At 42.5% G+C, this 15,020-nt stretch overlaps 1 protein-coding gene across 2 annotated transcripts in view; it reads left to right on the top strand.

The window, feature by feature from the left end:
- MTF1 (metal regulatory transcription factor 1) overlaps positions 1-15,020 on the top strand; it is a 40,488-nt gene that overhangs the window by 6,732 nt on the left and 18,736 nt on the right. For both annotated transcript variants that reach the window (XM_059690124.1, XM_059690123.1), the window contains exon 3: positions 14,485-14,723. In XM_059690124.1, the coding sequence (XP_059546107.1) occupies positions 14,485-14,723 (239 nt within the window). The remainder of the gene's footprint in view (positions 1-14,484; positions 14,724-15,020) is intronic.

A 15,020-nucleotide genomic window follows, 5' to 3' on the forward strand; every position in this document is an offset into this window, starting at 1 on the left:
GACCGGTCAACAAAGAGCCGGTGGTTCCATAGATTGTAATGGAGCTGCAATGTATTGTAGAATTGTATACCTGAAACCCGTATAACTTAATTAACCAATGTCACCCCATTACATTAACAAAAAAGATTATAATGGAACTGAAAAGTTCCTGTTGTCTAGTTGCTCCTAGGCTGCAAGCCTATATAGCATGTTACTGTACAAAACATGAGATTAAATCAAGCACAGGAGAATGTGATGCAATCAAGATATACAGTAAACACGAGATGTGTGAGACTGCTGCTAGCCTAACACAGCATACTGTTTTACAGCAAACTTTTTTTTGTATAAAGAGTACACCCTAAGCCCTAGCTGGTTTGGCTCAGTAGATAGAGCATCGGCCTGCGGACTCGAGCATCCCGGGTTCGATTCCGGTCAAGGGCATGTACCTTGGTTGTGTGCACATACCCAGTAGGGAGTGTGCAGGAGGCGGCTGATTGATGTTTCTCTCTCATCGATGTTTCTGGCTCTCTGTCCCTCTCCCTTCCTCTCTGTAAAAAATCAATAAAATATATTTAAAAATAAATAAAGAGTACACCCTAAAATAACAATAAAAAGTATAGTATAGTAAATACATCAACCAGTAGCATGGTCGTTTATTGTCATTATGAAGTACTATGTACTGTACATCATTGTATGTGCTGTGCTTTTATACGGCTGGCTGTGTAGGTTTGTGTACTCCAGCAGCACCACTTGTAGCCTGGGTGTGCAGTAGGCTAGATTTGTGTAAGTGCACTCTATGATGTTTGCCAACAAAGAAATCGCTGAAGAAATCGCCGAAGGACGTATTTCTCAGAACATAGCCTCGTCATTAAGCAGCGCATGGCGATACTTCATTGCTTTTTCCACATGCTTGCCTTGTACAGAAATAAACCAACCAGAGCCTTGCTACAGACACTGTCTTTTCCTTCCACAGGGACACTGGTCATTCTGACTCTAATTTCGTGTATCTTATTCTCATACTTGCTGTTTTACTATGCCTACCTGTTGGTTTGGTAGCTTTGAAAAATTTCCAAAGTTGTGTTACTCTGTTCCAGATCAGCATTCTTAAGAGTTGCTCCCAAATTTGAATCTCTGCCCTTCCTGAGGACCTGCCAGGACTAATACTGTGCTGTGAATATTTTCATGTTCATCCATCTCTGTTTGAAACACATTGGTGAACATAATGCACAACCACCTGTTGTAGTGCTGCTCCCGAAGCCCCCCACCCCTGTGGCTTACCGACCTTGTCACTTTTCTGCTGAATAGTTGTCGGAGACGTGTGAAGAAAGCCAGCAATCCTATACCTAATACGTTGTTGTTGTACCAAAGTATTCCAGTGCACTGATTGAGAAGGAGTATCTTTTTCTACCGAGAAGCACAGTTACAGTGATGCTTTATGAATGAGGCTGCTTGCTATATTGGTTAGTGACAAAAGGAGACTTATTTTTTCTAGTGTGACAAATTTGAAGTAGAAGAGTAAGGGGGGAAATCTGACTCCAGGGTTTCAGAGCCTTTTTGCAGTGGGACCTTTACTTTGGGATACTTCCTTCCAATTCCTCGTTCCTCATTATCAGTCCCTCGGGCTGTGGAATGATCGGTCCACTCAAACCAGGAGGGTGCTGGCTTTCCCAGAGGGGAACCGGCCACTTTCATTCTTTGTATAAATTATCATTATATTTTTGTACAGGTTCCTTCTGAACTCACATGGAATTGTCATTTAGAACTAAGAAAGACAGAGACAGTTTTTGCTTGAAATTCTAGAGTTAAGGATCCATTCATTCTTTCCACAGCTTTTACTTGTTGGGTATCTACTTTTGTCAAATAGTTCCTCCCCAGGACTTAGAATCCAGGATGGAAACTGCTAGAAGCTGTACGTGTATACAAAGTTCCGTAGGAGTCCAGGGCTGGAAGCATTTTCCCGTTTACCACCAGATGAAGCTGTTGTAGCGCTGTCCCCTGCAAGCCTGCATGTGTGTTACATACCTGTCCCCGTCATCAGCATTTCCCTCACTGGGGCTTGCTGGCCTGGAAAAGGGACAAGGGTGGTTTTCCAATATGGTGCTGCAGGAATAACAGGTCTCAGAGGTACATGTTATGTAGGCTGTACCTGTTGGGTTTTGCTAAAATGTTGCTATTTTGGAACATTGGAGAAAGAATTTGTATTTTCATGTCTTTCTCTTATTTAAACCAAGCTTATTCTTTTTTTTTTTTTTTAATATATTTTATTGATTTTTTTACAGAGAGGAAGGGAGAGAGATAGAGAGTTAGAAACATCGATGAGAGAAACATCGATCAGCTTTCTCCTGCACATATCCCACTGGGGATGTGCCCACAACCCAGGTACATGCCCTTGACCGGAATCGAACCTGGGACCTTTTAGTCCGCAGACCGACGCTCTATCCACTGAGCCAAACCGGTTTCGGCTAAACCAAGCTTATTCTTAAAATTGTTTTTTCTTGATTTGCACAGGGATAATTTAGACCTTGGTTCCATCTTTGTTTTGGTATATACGATATGGCCTTGGACAAGTTGCTCTGTTACCACTCTTATAAAATTGAAATAAAAATACCTCATTGCATTTTGTGCAGATGAAATGACATTTATTCATAATAAATATACATCACTCTAAGCATAAAACATTTAGCTTAATGTCTGGTGCATCGTGGTTGTTCAGTGAATGTTTATTTACTTCTCTTTCTTGTTGGCCCACATGGTTCTTGAAGGAGGTTGGGAGGTAATTTCCAGTTTAAGAAGAGTTTACATTGGTCTCTGGTAGGAACTCCTAGGGAAGCATCTTCTCCTTAAAACAAAGTTATAAATTTTGGTTAGGTTCCAGGACAGTCTGCAGAAGTCCCGATAACTCGTAATTAGCTCAGCTGTCATGTGAATACCACGATGGAATGTGAACCATGGTTTATAACCATGTTTTTAAATGAGAACAGGTTTGTAGTCCTACTGCAGGGCTCCAACCTTGGCCACAGCTAATCCTCTGCTCTCCCACTCGGCTCCCTTTGACTTCCTTAGCACCCAGGCCACTGATAGATACAGTGGAGCCTTGTTTCTCGAACAACTCCCATCTCTGAACAATTCGCTTCTCAACTGGACAGCCCTTTCATGCTGATACCTGTATGATGAGTCATGCATCTCTCAGGTGACAGATAAAGGAGAGAATGCAAAAATATGAGTCAATTTACCACTGTTAAAATCTCAGGATATTGTGCTGTGAATATTTTTGTGTTTTTTTGCTTTTGATGCTACTTATAATTATTGTAAAATTTTCATCTTTACTGTATTTCCTTTCCTTTTTGTTAAATTTACATTTCACGTTCTTTTTGTTTTTAAAGTGTTTATTATAGGTTAAACAGTGCAATAGACATGTACTGTTTATAAGAAAGGTTAAAATAAGGAATCATTTGGGCTTCTGGAACGGATTAATTCAATTTACATTATTTCTAATGGGAAAAAATGATTCGATTTTCGAACAGCCTTCAGGAACAGATTAAGTTTGAGAAACGAGGTTCCCCTGTACTTCCACGGTGGGCAGTTGGGGCGCCAGGCAAAGCCGAGGCTCTTAGAGCTAAAGAATGAGGACTCCTGTTATGCTGGCAATAGCAGTGGGAGAGGGTGCGATGGCTGCGTCTGTTGAGTGCCTGCTGTATGGGAGTTGCTGTATCAAGGGCTTTTTTTTTTTTTTTAAATATATTTTATTGATTTTTTACAGAGAGGAAGGGAGAGAGTTAGAAACATCGATGAGAGAGAAACATCGATCAGCTGCCTCCTGCACATCTCCTATTGGGGATGTGCCTGCAACCCAGGTACATGCCCTTGACCGGAATCGAACCTGGGACCTTTCAGTCCGCAGGCCGACGCTCTATCCACTGAGCCAAACCGGTTTCGGCTATCAAGGGCTTTAATATAGTTTTGTATTTAATTTTCATAACAATCTTATAAGTAAGTACTATTGGCCCTCATTTTACAGGTGGGAAAACTGAGACTTAGAAACATACTATTAGCAAGTGGTAAACTGAGATTCGAACTGAGGACTTTCTGCATGCCAAAGCCTGTCTATGCCTTTCTAGCATAGTACACTATTTTTGCAAAGACGGGGAGAAAGGACACAGACCTGTTAGCTGTGAAAAGGGCTGAGAAATTAGGGGCAGCACGATGCCGTTAGTTCCAAGGGTGAAAGGTTAAGGAGTGGGAACAGCTGTCTGAATGTAGCTCTGGTGGTGGACACTGGGCGGCCTGGTAAAGAAATGAGGTCAGTTCACAGCTCTTCTACTTCTCCTTTGAGCTCTGGTTGTACAGGACGTGTGGAAGGGATGAGATCAGTGCCAGCAGAGGAGCAGAGTTCGTATCAGGGGGAGGGAAGGGGAAGTCCCTAGTGATGGGGAGGGAAGGGCAGCTCCTTCAGCCACAGTGTCCCAGCCAGTCATTCGCTTGTAAGAATGTCCATATGCTGGGTGCTCAGAATCAGAGCTCCGTTCCGTAGCATGGGCTGTTAATGTGCGTAGAGTTTCATTCTCTCAGACTCAGGCCCAGCTTTTTGTCTTTTTCGGAAATTTTTTAAGCATTGTCTCCTGGAGTTCTGGGTTTTAATGTTCTCATTTTTGCTTATTTCATTCACCTTTCTTTTCTGATTCTGTGGACTTAACAAAGGCAATCATCTTTGATAGATGTGTCTCTGTTCTAGAACTACTTAGAACACTTTGTAAAGCAACATCAGTTCTCTGAAAGCTCATGCTTCCTGCCCGTTACTAGCATCAGACCCCATCCTCAGTGAGCCCAACCGTGCTCTCTCCGAGCTCCCTAACTTAGCGATCCACAGCCCTCTCTGAAGGCTACACAGGAACATTCAGGTGATGCAGGTCTCAGGCTCTTTCGGAGAAACATCATCTGTTGGAATCTTCAATGACATGTTCATATTGTATATACTCTTACTTAATTTTGATAGGCAAATTAATTATGAGTCACCTCTCCCTCAAGTTCTTTGACGTTAGCTTGGGCATCACCTCTTTGAGCAGCTTATCTTACTCATTCCCCACTCTAAGTTAAATGCTTTTTCTCTACATTTCTCTATATTCTGACATCCATTTATCAGCACATTTTTTTGTACCATCTTGCTCTTTGTTTGAATCTCTTCTTCATTTTGAGCTCCTTGAGAGCAAGGGTTATTTGTCCTGTATTCCTAGCACGTGGGACAGTAGAATTTCTGGAACATAATTTTTTTAAGCATGCATGCATGATATCCTTAATTGTGTTTAAATGTACCACATGTTGCAATACCTTCTCTATGTAACCAGGAAAACTTACACGGTTTTTTGCAACTTCCTGTTCTGATCCAGTTTGAGGAGGTTTTGCTTTTCCTTTTTGTGAAATCTGGTGCTGTTTAAAATGATTCTGAAAGCCAGAATAGCGACTCCATTTACTGGCATCTCCAAATGGAGTGAGAGATTACTCGTTTATTCAGCATTTTATGAGCGAGTAGGCATTTGCGTTGACAGTCAGCCATTTCTCCCACCTTTAATACAAATATCATCCTAGTCTCTATCCCCTCCTAATTCTCCTGTCTCTCTCTCTCTTTTCTCAGCCAAGTTACTTTTTTTTAAAAAAAATTAAGTATTTATTTTCTCACATACTTTTTATTATGTAGTGTCCATGATTGACAACAATTGTGAACATATGACAATAGAGTATGCATGGTTCAATTTTATGAGTACGTAGAAAGGAGCTCCAGAAATTAACATCTGGAAGTTGGTCCTGGCCCCAGCATTTAATCTAACTCATGGCCTATCCTCGCTAGGTGGCTCATTTGGTTGGGCATGGTCTTATACACCTAAAGGTTGTAGGTTCGATTCCCAGTCAGGGCATGTACCAAGGTTGCAGGTTCGATTCTCTGTTAGGGTGCATACAGGAGGCAACTGATCAATGTTTGTTTCTCTCTCACATTAAGGTTTCTCTCACTCTCTTCCTTCTTCTCTCTCTAAAAAGCAATAAAAAACATATCCTCAGCTCTGTCCAGGTGGCTCAGTTGGTTGTAGCATCATCCCATGCACCCAAGGGTCACAGGTTAGATTTCCTATCAGAGCGCATACCTAGGTTGTGGGTTCGGTCTCCAATCAGGACATGCATCGGAGGCAATCGATCGATGTTTCTCTAAATCCCTTTCCCCCTCCCTCTCTCTCAAATCAATAAACATATCCTTGGGTAAGGATTAAACAAAAACTTAGGAATATACCTGGTTTACTTAGGAAAAACCTGGGGTGGAGTTTTTCCATCCTGATGATTTTTTTTCGATTTCATAGAATAAGTTATAAAAAATAACATGTTTGCTTTTCAATGTATGTTAGAATAGTGGATTCATTTGTTAAAAGGTCAGGGTAATGTCTCTTGCCCCATAGAAAGCAATACTGGGAACCTGCTGATTTAATTTCCCCCCAAATTATTGAGTTTCTGATTTATCTGTGTCAATTATCCAGTGAAAATTTTCTTTTAAATTCACGGTAGACAGTATCCTGTCACTTGTGCTGCTTTACCACTTTCATTTAGTAGTGAGTTGGGGAACACAGATCAATTTTAATTTTTACTTGGAATTCAAACTAATTTTAGTTTAACTTGATTACAGTGAAAACACAGTAGTCGATAAAGAGCACTGCAATATAGGGAGGCAGTAGTGGGTGAGGTTGTAGATAAGAGCATGGGCTTGTGAACTTACCAGTACCTGGATTTGAATTCCAGCGCTGCCATTTCCTATCTGTGTGAACTACAGAATTCCTTGAGTCTTGTTACTTCACTTAGTAAGCATTGCTTCACCTTTAGGACTCAACTCAACTGTTAGGTCTTTTACTTAAGCGTTTTATGATCTCTGGAATTGTACTCATGGAATTGAATTGAATGGAGTAAAACCTTTCCTAACCAGATTTTGCCTTTTTCTACCTTTACTTCAGTTATTAATTTAATTAGATCATGCTGTTTATTTTGCATATTATTCTTCATAGCATAGAACATCGTAGTTGAAGGAACTGATCAACTCTTTCTAAAGACAGAGAAAGAAAGGAAGTGTATTTCAAGTATGGTAGAGACACATTTCCTAGCTATAATATTTGTTAGGAATGGATTATTATGAGATGACGTTGCATCCTTTTATTTAAAAATCTTCTATGCAATTAGCATAATCAAGCACCTTCTTGAAGACAGAGGGAAGAGCAACATCGAATTCCTTATGAGTTTATGCAGTGCAGCAGTGAATGATCAGAATGTTTCATAAAATTTTGACATCTAATAGTGTAAACATATTAACTTTAAGACATTATAGGTTTAGGCAGAATTTAAGGACAACTGTTAATCAGCAGGTGCACAGCTTTTGCAAAAAAATGTAGAATTTGTCATTTCATAATTTGCTTCTCTATCAAAAACAGCTGTTGCAGCCGAGTTTATTGAAAAGTAGTTCTATTCATTGTCTCCAGCTTCTTGCTTTTCTCTGATTTCTCAGCCCATTACATTCTGGTTTCTGTTCTTACTCCTCCAATGAAGCTAGTCTTGCTGGGGCAATTATGACTTTGTGAGTTGGCCAAATCCAAGAAATGCTTATCAGTCATCTCTGCCATATTTGACCTAGTTAACATCTTCCTTGATACTCTGTTCCTTTGTCACTTGTAGTCCTTGTTACTACTTTCCTCAGCATCAAGTCCTGCTGGTTTTATTTTGTTCATTTGTTTAGTCATTTATTCCTTCATTCAACAAATATGCATTGAGTGCCACTTCTCCACAAGAGTAGCCCTGAGGCTGTGGCAGTGACCAAGACAGGCATGACAGATGCAGTCCCTGTTCTCATGGAACCTATAGCCCAAAAGGAGAATAGCCATTCATTCATTTAACTCAAGAAATAACTTATTTAGTGCCTCCTTAGCTACTGCTGTGCCTAGCAACTAAATAGATAATGATATAAATTGTTAAATTATTTAATCTTAATGGTATTATATGATTTAAAGAAATAGAGGAAGCTATGAGAACCTATAACAAGAATACCTAGTTTGTGGTAGGAGTTGGGAGTCAATTAGGAAAGAGTTCCTTGCGGAGGAACATTTATTTGAAACTTGAATTGGCTAAGTAAGAACCCTGATGGGAGTAGGGATTGAAGGGCAGTGAGACAGGGAAGGGTAGTTAATTATTGATTGTACTGTTACCTATAAAGTTATCAGCTGTTGCAGCATCTTAAGAATGAAATTCTGCTCTTATCTTTCGTCCTTGTCATAGGCTTTACGATTGAGACATGCAGACTCCTTGATTGCAGCACTCACAGCCCTTTTCTCTTTCCTGGTCAGTGGTTATTTTGAAATCTCTATCTGGCAACACCAAAGAGATTTTAGCCTTGATGGGAAGTCAAGATATATGTTTGAGTGGATAATCAATAAGTGTCCAATGATTGGTATAGTTCAATATTTGAATTCAGAGAAGGGCACTGTCACTTAGACGTGGGATGATTAACATCCGATGAGGGCTTTGGAGGTAGGCAGTAAAGCTTGAATTGAAGAGAGAGACTCAGAAAAGCAGAGAAGAAAGGAACCAGCCATTTCCAGTAGAGAAAAAGGAGAAAGCAAAGGCAGAGAAGTGGAAATGCAGTGTTGCATTTGGGGAAGGGTGTGCTGTTGCCTGTAGGCCGAGACAGAGCCTACTTTGTACTGGAGTAATGCAATAGAAGACGGAAGAGGACCTACGAAGGATCTTGACTGTCAGGCTAAGGAACTGGATTTATTGTTTGAGCAGAGCGATGGCATGTGTAGAACAGTTTCAGAATAAATCTGGCAGCGGGAGGCCTCCAAGCCAGGCTCCGAGACACGAGAAGGCCTGGACTGCTGGGCCAGTGATTCAGCGCAACAGATGTTTGTGCAGCACCTCCCTGGTGGCAGTGGGAAGGGTCAGGAATGAATAAGTGAGAGCACTTGCCTGAGGAATCCAGACTTGTGCAAGATCATATTGAAGGTTGGATAGATAAGAGAGGAGTGGGAGGGGAGAGGGGAGGAGTCAGGGCCCCTCACCCCCCGACCCCCACTGGTTTTAGGGGTTGGCAAATGTGGCCCATAGACCAGATCCATCCAGATGCCTGTTTTTGTAAAATGTTTTTTACATTTTATTTATATACTTATTTTGAATTATTTTATTGATTTCAGAGAAGAAAGGAGAGGAAGAGAGAGCTAGAAACATCAGTGATGAAAGAATCATTGGTCAGCTGCCTCCTGCACACCCCCAACGGGGATTGAGCCCACAGCCTGGGCATATGCCCTGACCGGGAATCGAACCCATCACCTCTTGGTTCCTGGGTCAACATTCAACCTCTCAGCTGCTGAGCCACACTTGGCTGGGCTGGTATTTTATATTTTAAAATATCAAAATAAGAACAGTATTTCATGATGCACGAAAATGACATGAAATTCAAATTTCATTGTCATAGCATTTTTGGAGCACAGCCTTATTTGTCCATTTATGTATTGCCTATGGCTCCTTCCACATAGAGCAGCAGAGCTGAGTGGTTGTAACAGAGACTGCATGGCCCACAAAGCCTAAAATATTTACTGTTTGTCTCTTTACAGAAACCTTGTCCACCCTTGAGTCACACCCATCCTTATCTCATTCCTCTGTTCTCTGAAACTCAGTGTCTCTCTTCCTACCTGAAGCTTAGCTTCTACCCAGACTTTTAAATGTCCTTCTCTACGTTCCTCCCTAGATCCTCAGCTTTACTCTCTGCAAGGACCTTTCCCCTCCCAAATATGCTCAAGACAGGCCTTCCTTAGACAACAAAAACAAACACTTCTGCTGGTCTCCATCTCCAGTCTGTTCCTCCACTTCACCTAGACTGCTGACCCCAGCAGTCCATTAAAACTGGTCTTGCTGCCGAAACCGGTTTGGCTCAGTGGATAGAGCATCGGCCTGCGGACTGAAAGGTCCCAGGTTCGATTCCGGTCAAGGGCATGTACCTGGGTTGCGGGCACATCCCCAGTAGGAGATGTGCAGGAGGCAGCTGATCGATGTTTCTCTCTCATCGATGTTTGGCTCAGTGGATAGAGTGTTGGCCTGTGGACTGAAAGGTCCCAGGTTCGATTCCGGTCAAGGGCATGTACCTGGGTTGCGGGCACATCCCCAGTAGGAGATGTGCAGGAGGCAGCTGATCGATGTTTCTCTCTCATCGATGTTTCTAACTCTCTATCTCTCTCCCTTCCTCTCTGTAAAAAATCAATAAAAAATATATTAAAAAAAAACAAAAAACCCCACAAAACTAGTCTTGCTGAGTCATTAGTGAATTTCTAGCTACCGGATACAGTAGTTTCCTCAGTCCTTATCTTCCTTGTTTTCACCGACATTTAAAATTTTGATCATTCTTTTCTCTTTTTTTAATTTAAATTCTTTATTGTTTAAAGTATTACATAACTCTCCCTTTTCCCCCATTGACCACTCCCCGGCCGCTCCCCCATCCCAGCACATGCCCTCCCCCCCTCATGTCTTTTTTTCTTTGAGACCCTTTTTTTTTTTAAATCTATTTATTCTTTGCTGAAGTATTTAGACATTATGTATACAGCTAAGTACTTCAGTATACAGCTCCACACACACAAAAAAGCCCATTGCACCTAATTGTACCTAACAAAATTAGCAATAATCCCTCCATCTAATATTCAGTCCATTTTCAGTTTCCCTTTTTACAATAGTAAAAAATGTCCTTCTACAGTTACTTAGATTCAGGATCAACTTTTTGGCAAGAATACTTCATAGAAGGGACCATGTCCTTCACATTGCATCACCTGGTGGGGTTCATCATAGCTAGCTGCCCCACTGCTAGCATCAACAAGGTGTAGCTGTGTGGTACAGGTGACAGCCTGGTTGTTCCAGTATAAAGTTTTTCTTTTCTCCTTATAACCAACAAGTAGTCAGTCGTTGGCACCCTGCAGATGTTAGAGACCCTTTTTCTCCCCAGCCCTTCCTCCCGCTCACCCTTCAATGGCTTCTTTTCTTGTACCATTACCTTAAACATTGGTGACTTTCATGGTCTAGCCTTTGTCCCCTTAAAGAGCTATTATTTTATTGAGTACCTACTGTAAGGCATTCACTATATTTAAATGCTTTTGCAAATGATACCTAATCCTTACAACAACACTAGAAACATAGATTTTGTTTCCTCCATGTTATAACTAAGGAACGTGAGCTCAGTAAGTTCAAGTGATTTCCCCAAGGTTATACAGTAAGTAGCCGCAGGGGCTGGATCTGAGCCTGCTGTAGTTTGCCGGTCAAGTAGGCTACTATCTGTGTACCAGACTCCTGCACAGACCTGTTTCTTAGCTTCCAGCTTGTATGTCTGACTGGCTACTAGACATTTCCATCTGGAAGTCATGGCAGTGCCTCAACCCCAACTCCTCAACTCTCCCCCAGCTCCCATCCAGCCCCAAGTTGGTGGTGTGACCATCTCTTTAGTCATCCAGGCCTTTGACCTTGACTTTGCCTCTCCCTGACCCCTTTGACTCCTCAGCACCCAGTTGTCACTAGAGCAGTGATGGCAAACCTGTGACACGCGTGTCAGAGGTGACACGCGAACTCATTTTTTTGGTTGATTTTTCTTTGTTAAATGGCATTTAAACATATAAAATAAATATCAAAAATATAAATCTTTGTTTTACTATGGTTGCAAATATCAAAAAATTTCTATATGTGACACGGCACCAGAGTTAAGTTAGGGTTTTTCAAAATGCTGACACGCCGAGCTCAAAAGGTTTGCCATCACTGCCCTAGAGGCTGTCATTTCTCCCCCTTTGATGTCTCTAGAATTCATCTCTCACATTGTCCACTGTTACTTCCCCAGTTCAGATTCTTTTCATCTCTCCCCCGAACTGTTGTCCTCTTCTCTTAATCTTTCCCTTCTACTCCAGTCTGTCCTCCACAGAATACCAGAATGCTCTCCTAAACCCCAGATCTGGGTGTCTCGCTGTCTTCGTTAAAACCTGTTGATGGCTCCCCATTGTCCTATTTCTCTACTCCATAGCTTAACTGAGGAGGCTTTGCCTTTTTTTTCTAGAGTCTTCTCCTTCCAGTCTTTCTCATACTATAAGAGTTTTTGGTGTTCCCTGTACCAAAAAACGCATCCATTTCTCCCTGCAGTTCCCCAGGTGTCAGTTACCTCTTTCTGGAATGTCCTTCTTCCCGGTTTGCGTGAGGAAGGCCTTTTCACTTTGTTCCTTAAAAAATAGGCTTTAACAGGCAAGCAAAAAGACACCCTCAGTTCAGAGAGAGTAAGTACCTTGGTCTCTGAGCCTCACTGATTTCCAGTCTTTCTGAGAGGGGTTAGTTTTCCCTTTTTTTAAAAAAATATATTTTATTGATTTTTTCACAGAGAGGAAGGGAGAGAGATAGAGAGTTAGAAACACCGATGAGAGAGAAACATCGATCAGCTGCCTCCTGCACACCCCCCACTGGGGATGTGCCCGCAACCAAGATACATGCCCTTGACCGGAATCGAACCTGGGACCTTTCAGTCCGCAGGCCGACGCTCTATCCACTGAGCCAAACCGGTTTTGGCAGCTTTCCCTTTTTTATGCTCCCAAGCACCATGTGTCTGTTGTTAGCCTCAGCCTGGTGTATAATAACTTGTGCACGTCTGCCTCCTTAAAGTGGACATTTCTTAAAAGCAGAGATTTTGGTCTTGCTTACTTTTTCTTGTGTGTGATAACGAGCTTGTTGGTTGGGACATAGTAGTTCAGTAACTGCTGAATGAGCAACACCAGTGTCGTTAGTAACACTAATACAAACTGAGGCTTTGGAGGCAGGTTTAAAGGATGAAGATTTTGCTAAAGCTGAAGAGTAGACAGTCCTAGCACCCTGAGAGGTATAGCATCAGAGCATTTACAGAGTATTTTCACAAATGTTTGGTTTTTTTTAATATATTTTATTGATTTTTTACAGAGAGGAAGGGAGAGAGATAGAGAGTTAGAAACATCGATGAGAGAGAAACATCGATCAGCCGCCTCCTGCACACCTCCTACTGGGGATGTCCCCGCAACCCAGGTACATGCCCTTGACCGTAATCAAACCTGGGACCTTTCAGTCCACAGGCCGACGCTCTATCCACTGAGCCAAACCGGTTTTGGCTTCACAAATGTTTTATCGTCTTTTGTTCCACTCAAAGAAAAGCACTGTGAGACAGTCAGGGCAGGCATTCATATTCGCATTTTAGAAATAAGGACCTGAAACTCAGAGAAGTGAAATGAGGTGCTCAAAGTCTTGAACATAAGTGCCAGAATTCAGTCTTCTCCCGCCAAGTCGAATGCTGCTTCCTCTGCACCAGTGTAGAGATGGGGCAGGTTTGGGAGACGAGAGAGTTTGGGAATAAACCTACATTTAGAGGTTAAAGGAAAGGAGTGGCTCAGAGAAGATAAAGAGAGCCCCAAGGAACTCCTGTGTGATATAGGACAAATTTTCAGGAGAGGGCATCAGCCTTGAGATCTTTTTGCAAATGAAGGGAAGTGGGGAGGGATAAAGAGTTTGGCCACCAGGAATTCAAGAGAGTATTTTCATAACAGCGAAGCCAGCTCGCCAAGTAGCAAGGAATACACGGGCATTGTGGGAAGTGAAGAAGGCACAAGGGAAAACTACTCTTTGAAAGAGTTTGGTGGTAAAAGGAAATCCAGCGTCTAGCAGTTCGATAAATGTCAGGCTCTGAGAAATTCATGATACATTGTTTTCATTTTGTAGACTTGAAAATATTCAGTGGAAACTATGCTAGTTTGTACCTGCTAATATGCATATGACTGAATATGTAAATTTTAGGATGTTTTAGACTACTCAATTTAACATTGGTCAGTTCCAATCAAGATATAGTGCCATAGGACAGGATGTTTGACTTAAACTGAAGTAAAATTTTGTGTTTTGTTTTGTTTTGTTAATCCTCATCCGAGGACAATTTTCCATTGATTTTTAGAGAGTGGGAGGGAGGGAGAGAGACAGAGAGAGAGAAACATCAAAGTGAGAGAGACACATGGATTGGCTGCCTCCTGAATGCGCTCAGACCAGGGCTGGGGATAGAGCCTGCAACCAAGGTACATGCCCTTGACCCGAATCAAACCCAGGACCCTTCAGTCTGCGAGCTGACGCTCTATCTACTGAGCCAAACCGGCTAGGGCCAAGTTTGAATATGGGTAACTGTAAGAGTGTATGCCCCCCTTTAGAGGGCAGATGTATACTAAAGTCTGCAACACCCTTCTTATATTCACCTAGAATAGTCACCTCTCTACAAGCTGTCTGTTCCCCGTTACTCATTGTTTTTTGTCCAGGAGTGATTTGATCAACAGGAAGATAGCCCCACTTTGTTGTTAGAGGCTATTTTCTGTGTTTCTGTGTCACCCACATCTCCTGGGAGCCAAGCTCAGGGGGCAGCTAGAGCCTGGGCAGCTCTTTTGTCCTGTTGCTGAGGTGTCCTCTGTCTGCCAGGTAAAGCGGTACCAGTGCACCTTCGAGGGCTGTCCCCGCACCTACAGCACAGCAGGCAACCTGCGCACCCACCAGAAGACTCACCGAGGAGAGTACACCTTTGTCTGTAACCAGGAGGGCTGCGGCAAGGCCTTCCTCACCTCCTACAGCCTCAGGATCCACGTGCGAGTGCACACGAAGGAGAAGCCATTTGAGTGCGACGTGCAGGGCTGTGAGAAGGCGTTCAACACGCTGTACAGGTCAGCTTTCCTCCCGCTGCGCCGCCAGCTCTACCCTCGCTGTCACCATTGCACAGCTCTCCTCGCACAGCAGACTTCCCTTTCCGGGATTTAAAGGTTGCCTGACAAGGATGGTACATTTGTGTTTAGATTTTATTTCTCCTGTAGTGCCATCCTGGCCCGGGGATTTGAGTATTTGGCATAGAGTGCTATCTCCCTTGGCTCAGAACCTTGGTACTAAGGCTTCTGTCATTTTCACTCCTCTCTCACTTTGAGGGAGCGTACTTTCTGTCTAGCCTGAGAAATGGGGCGTGGTCC

This window comes from Myotis daubentonii, chromosome 3 (genome assembly GCF_963259705.1).
Source record: "Myotis daubentonii chromosome 3, mMyoDau2.1, whole genome shotgun sequence".
In the NCBI taxonomy this organism is placed as follows: Eukaryota; Metazoa; Chordata; class Mammalia; order Chiroptera; family Vespertilionidae; genus Myotis; species Myotis daubentonii.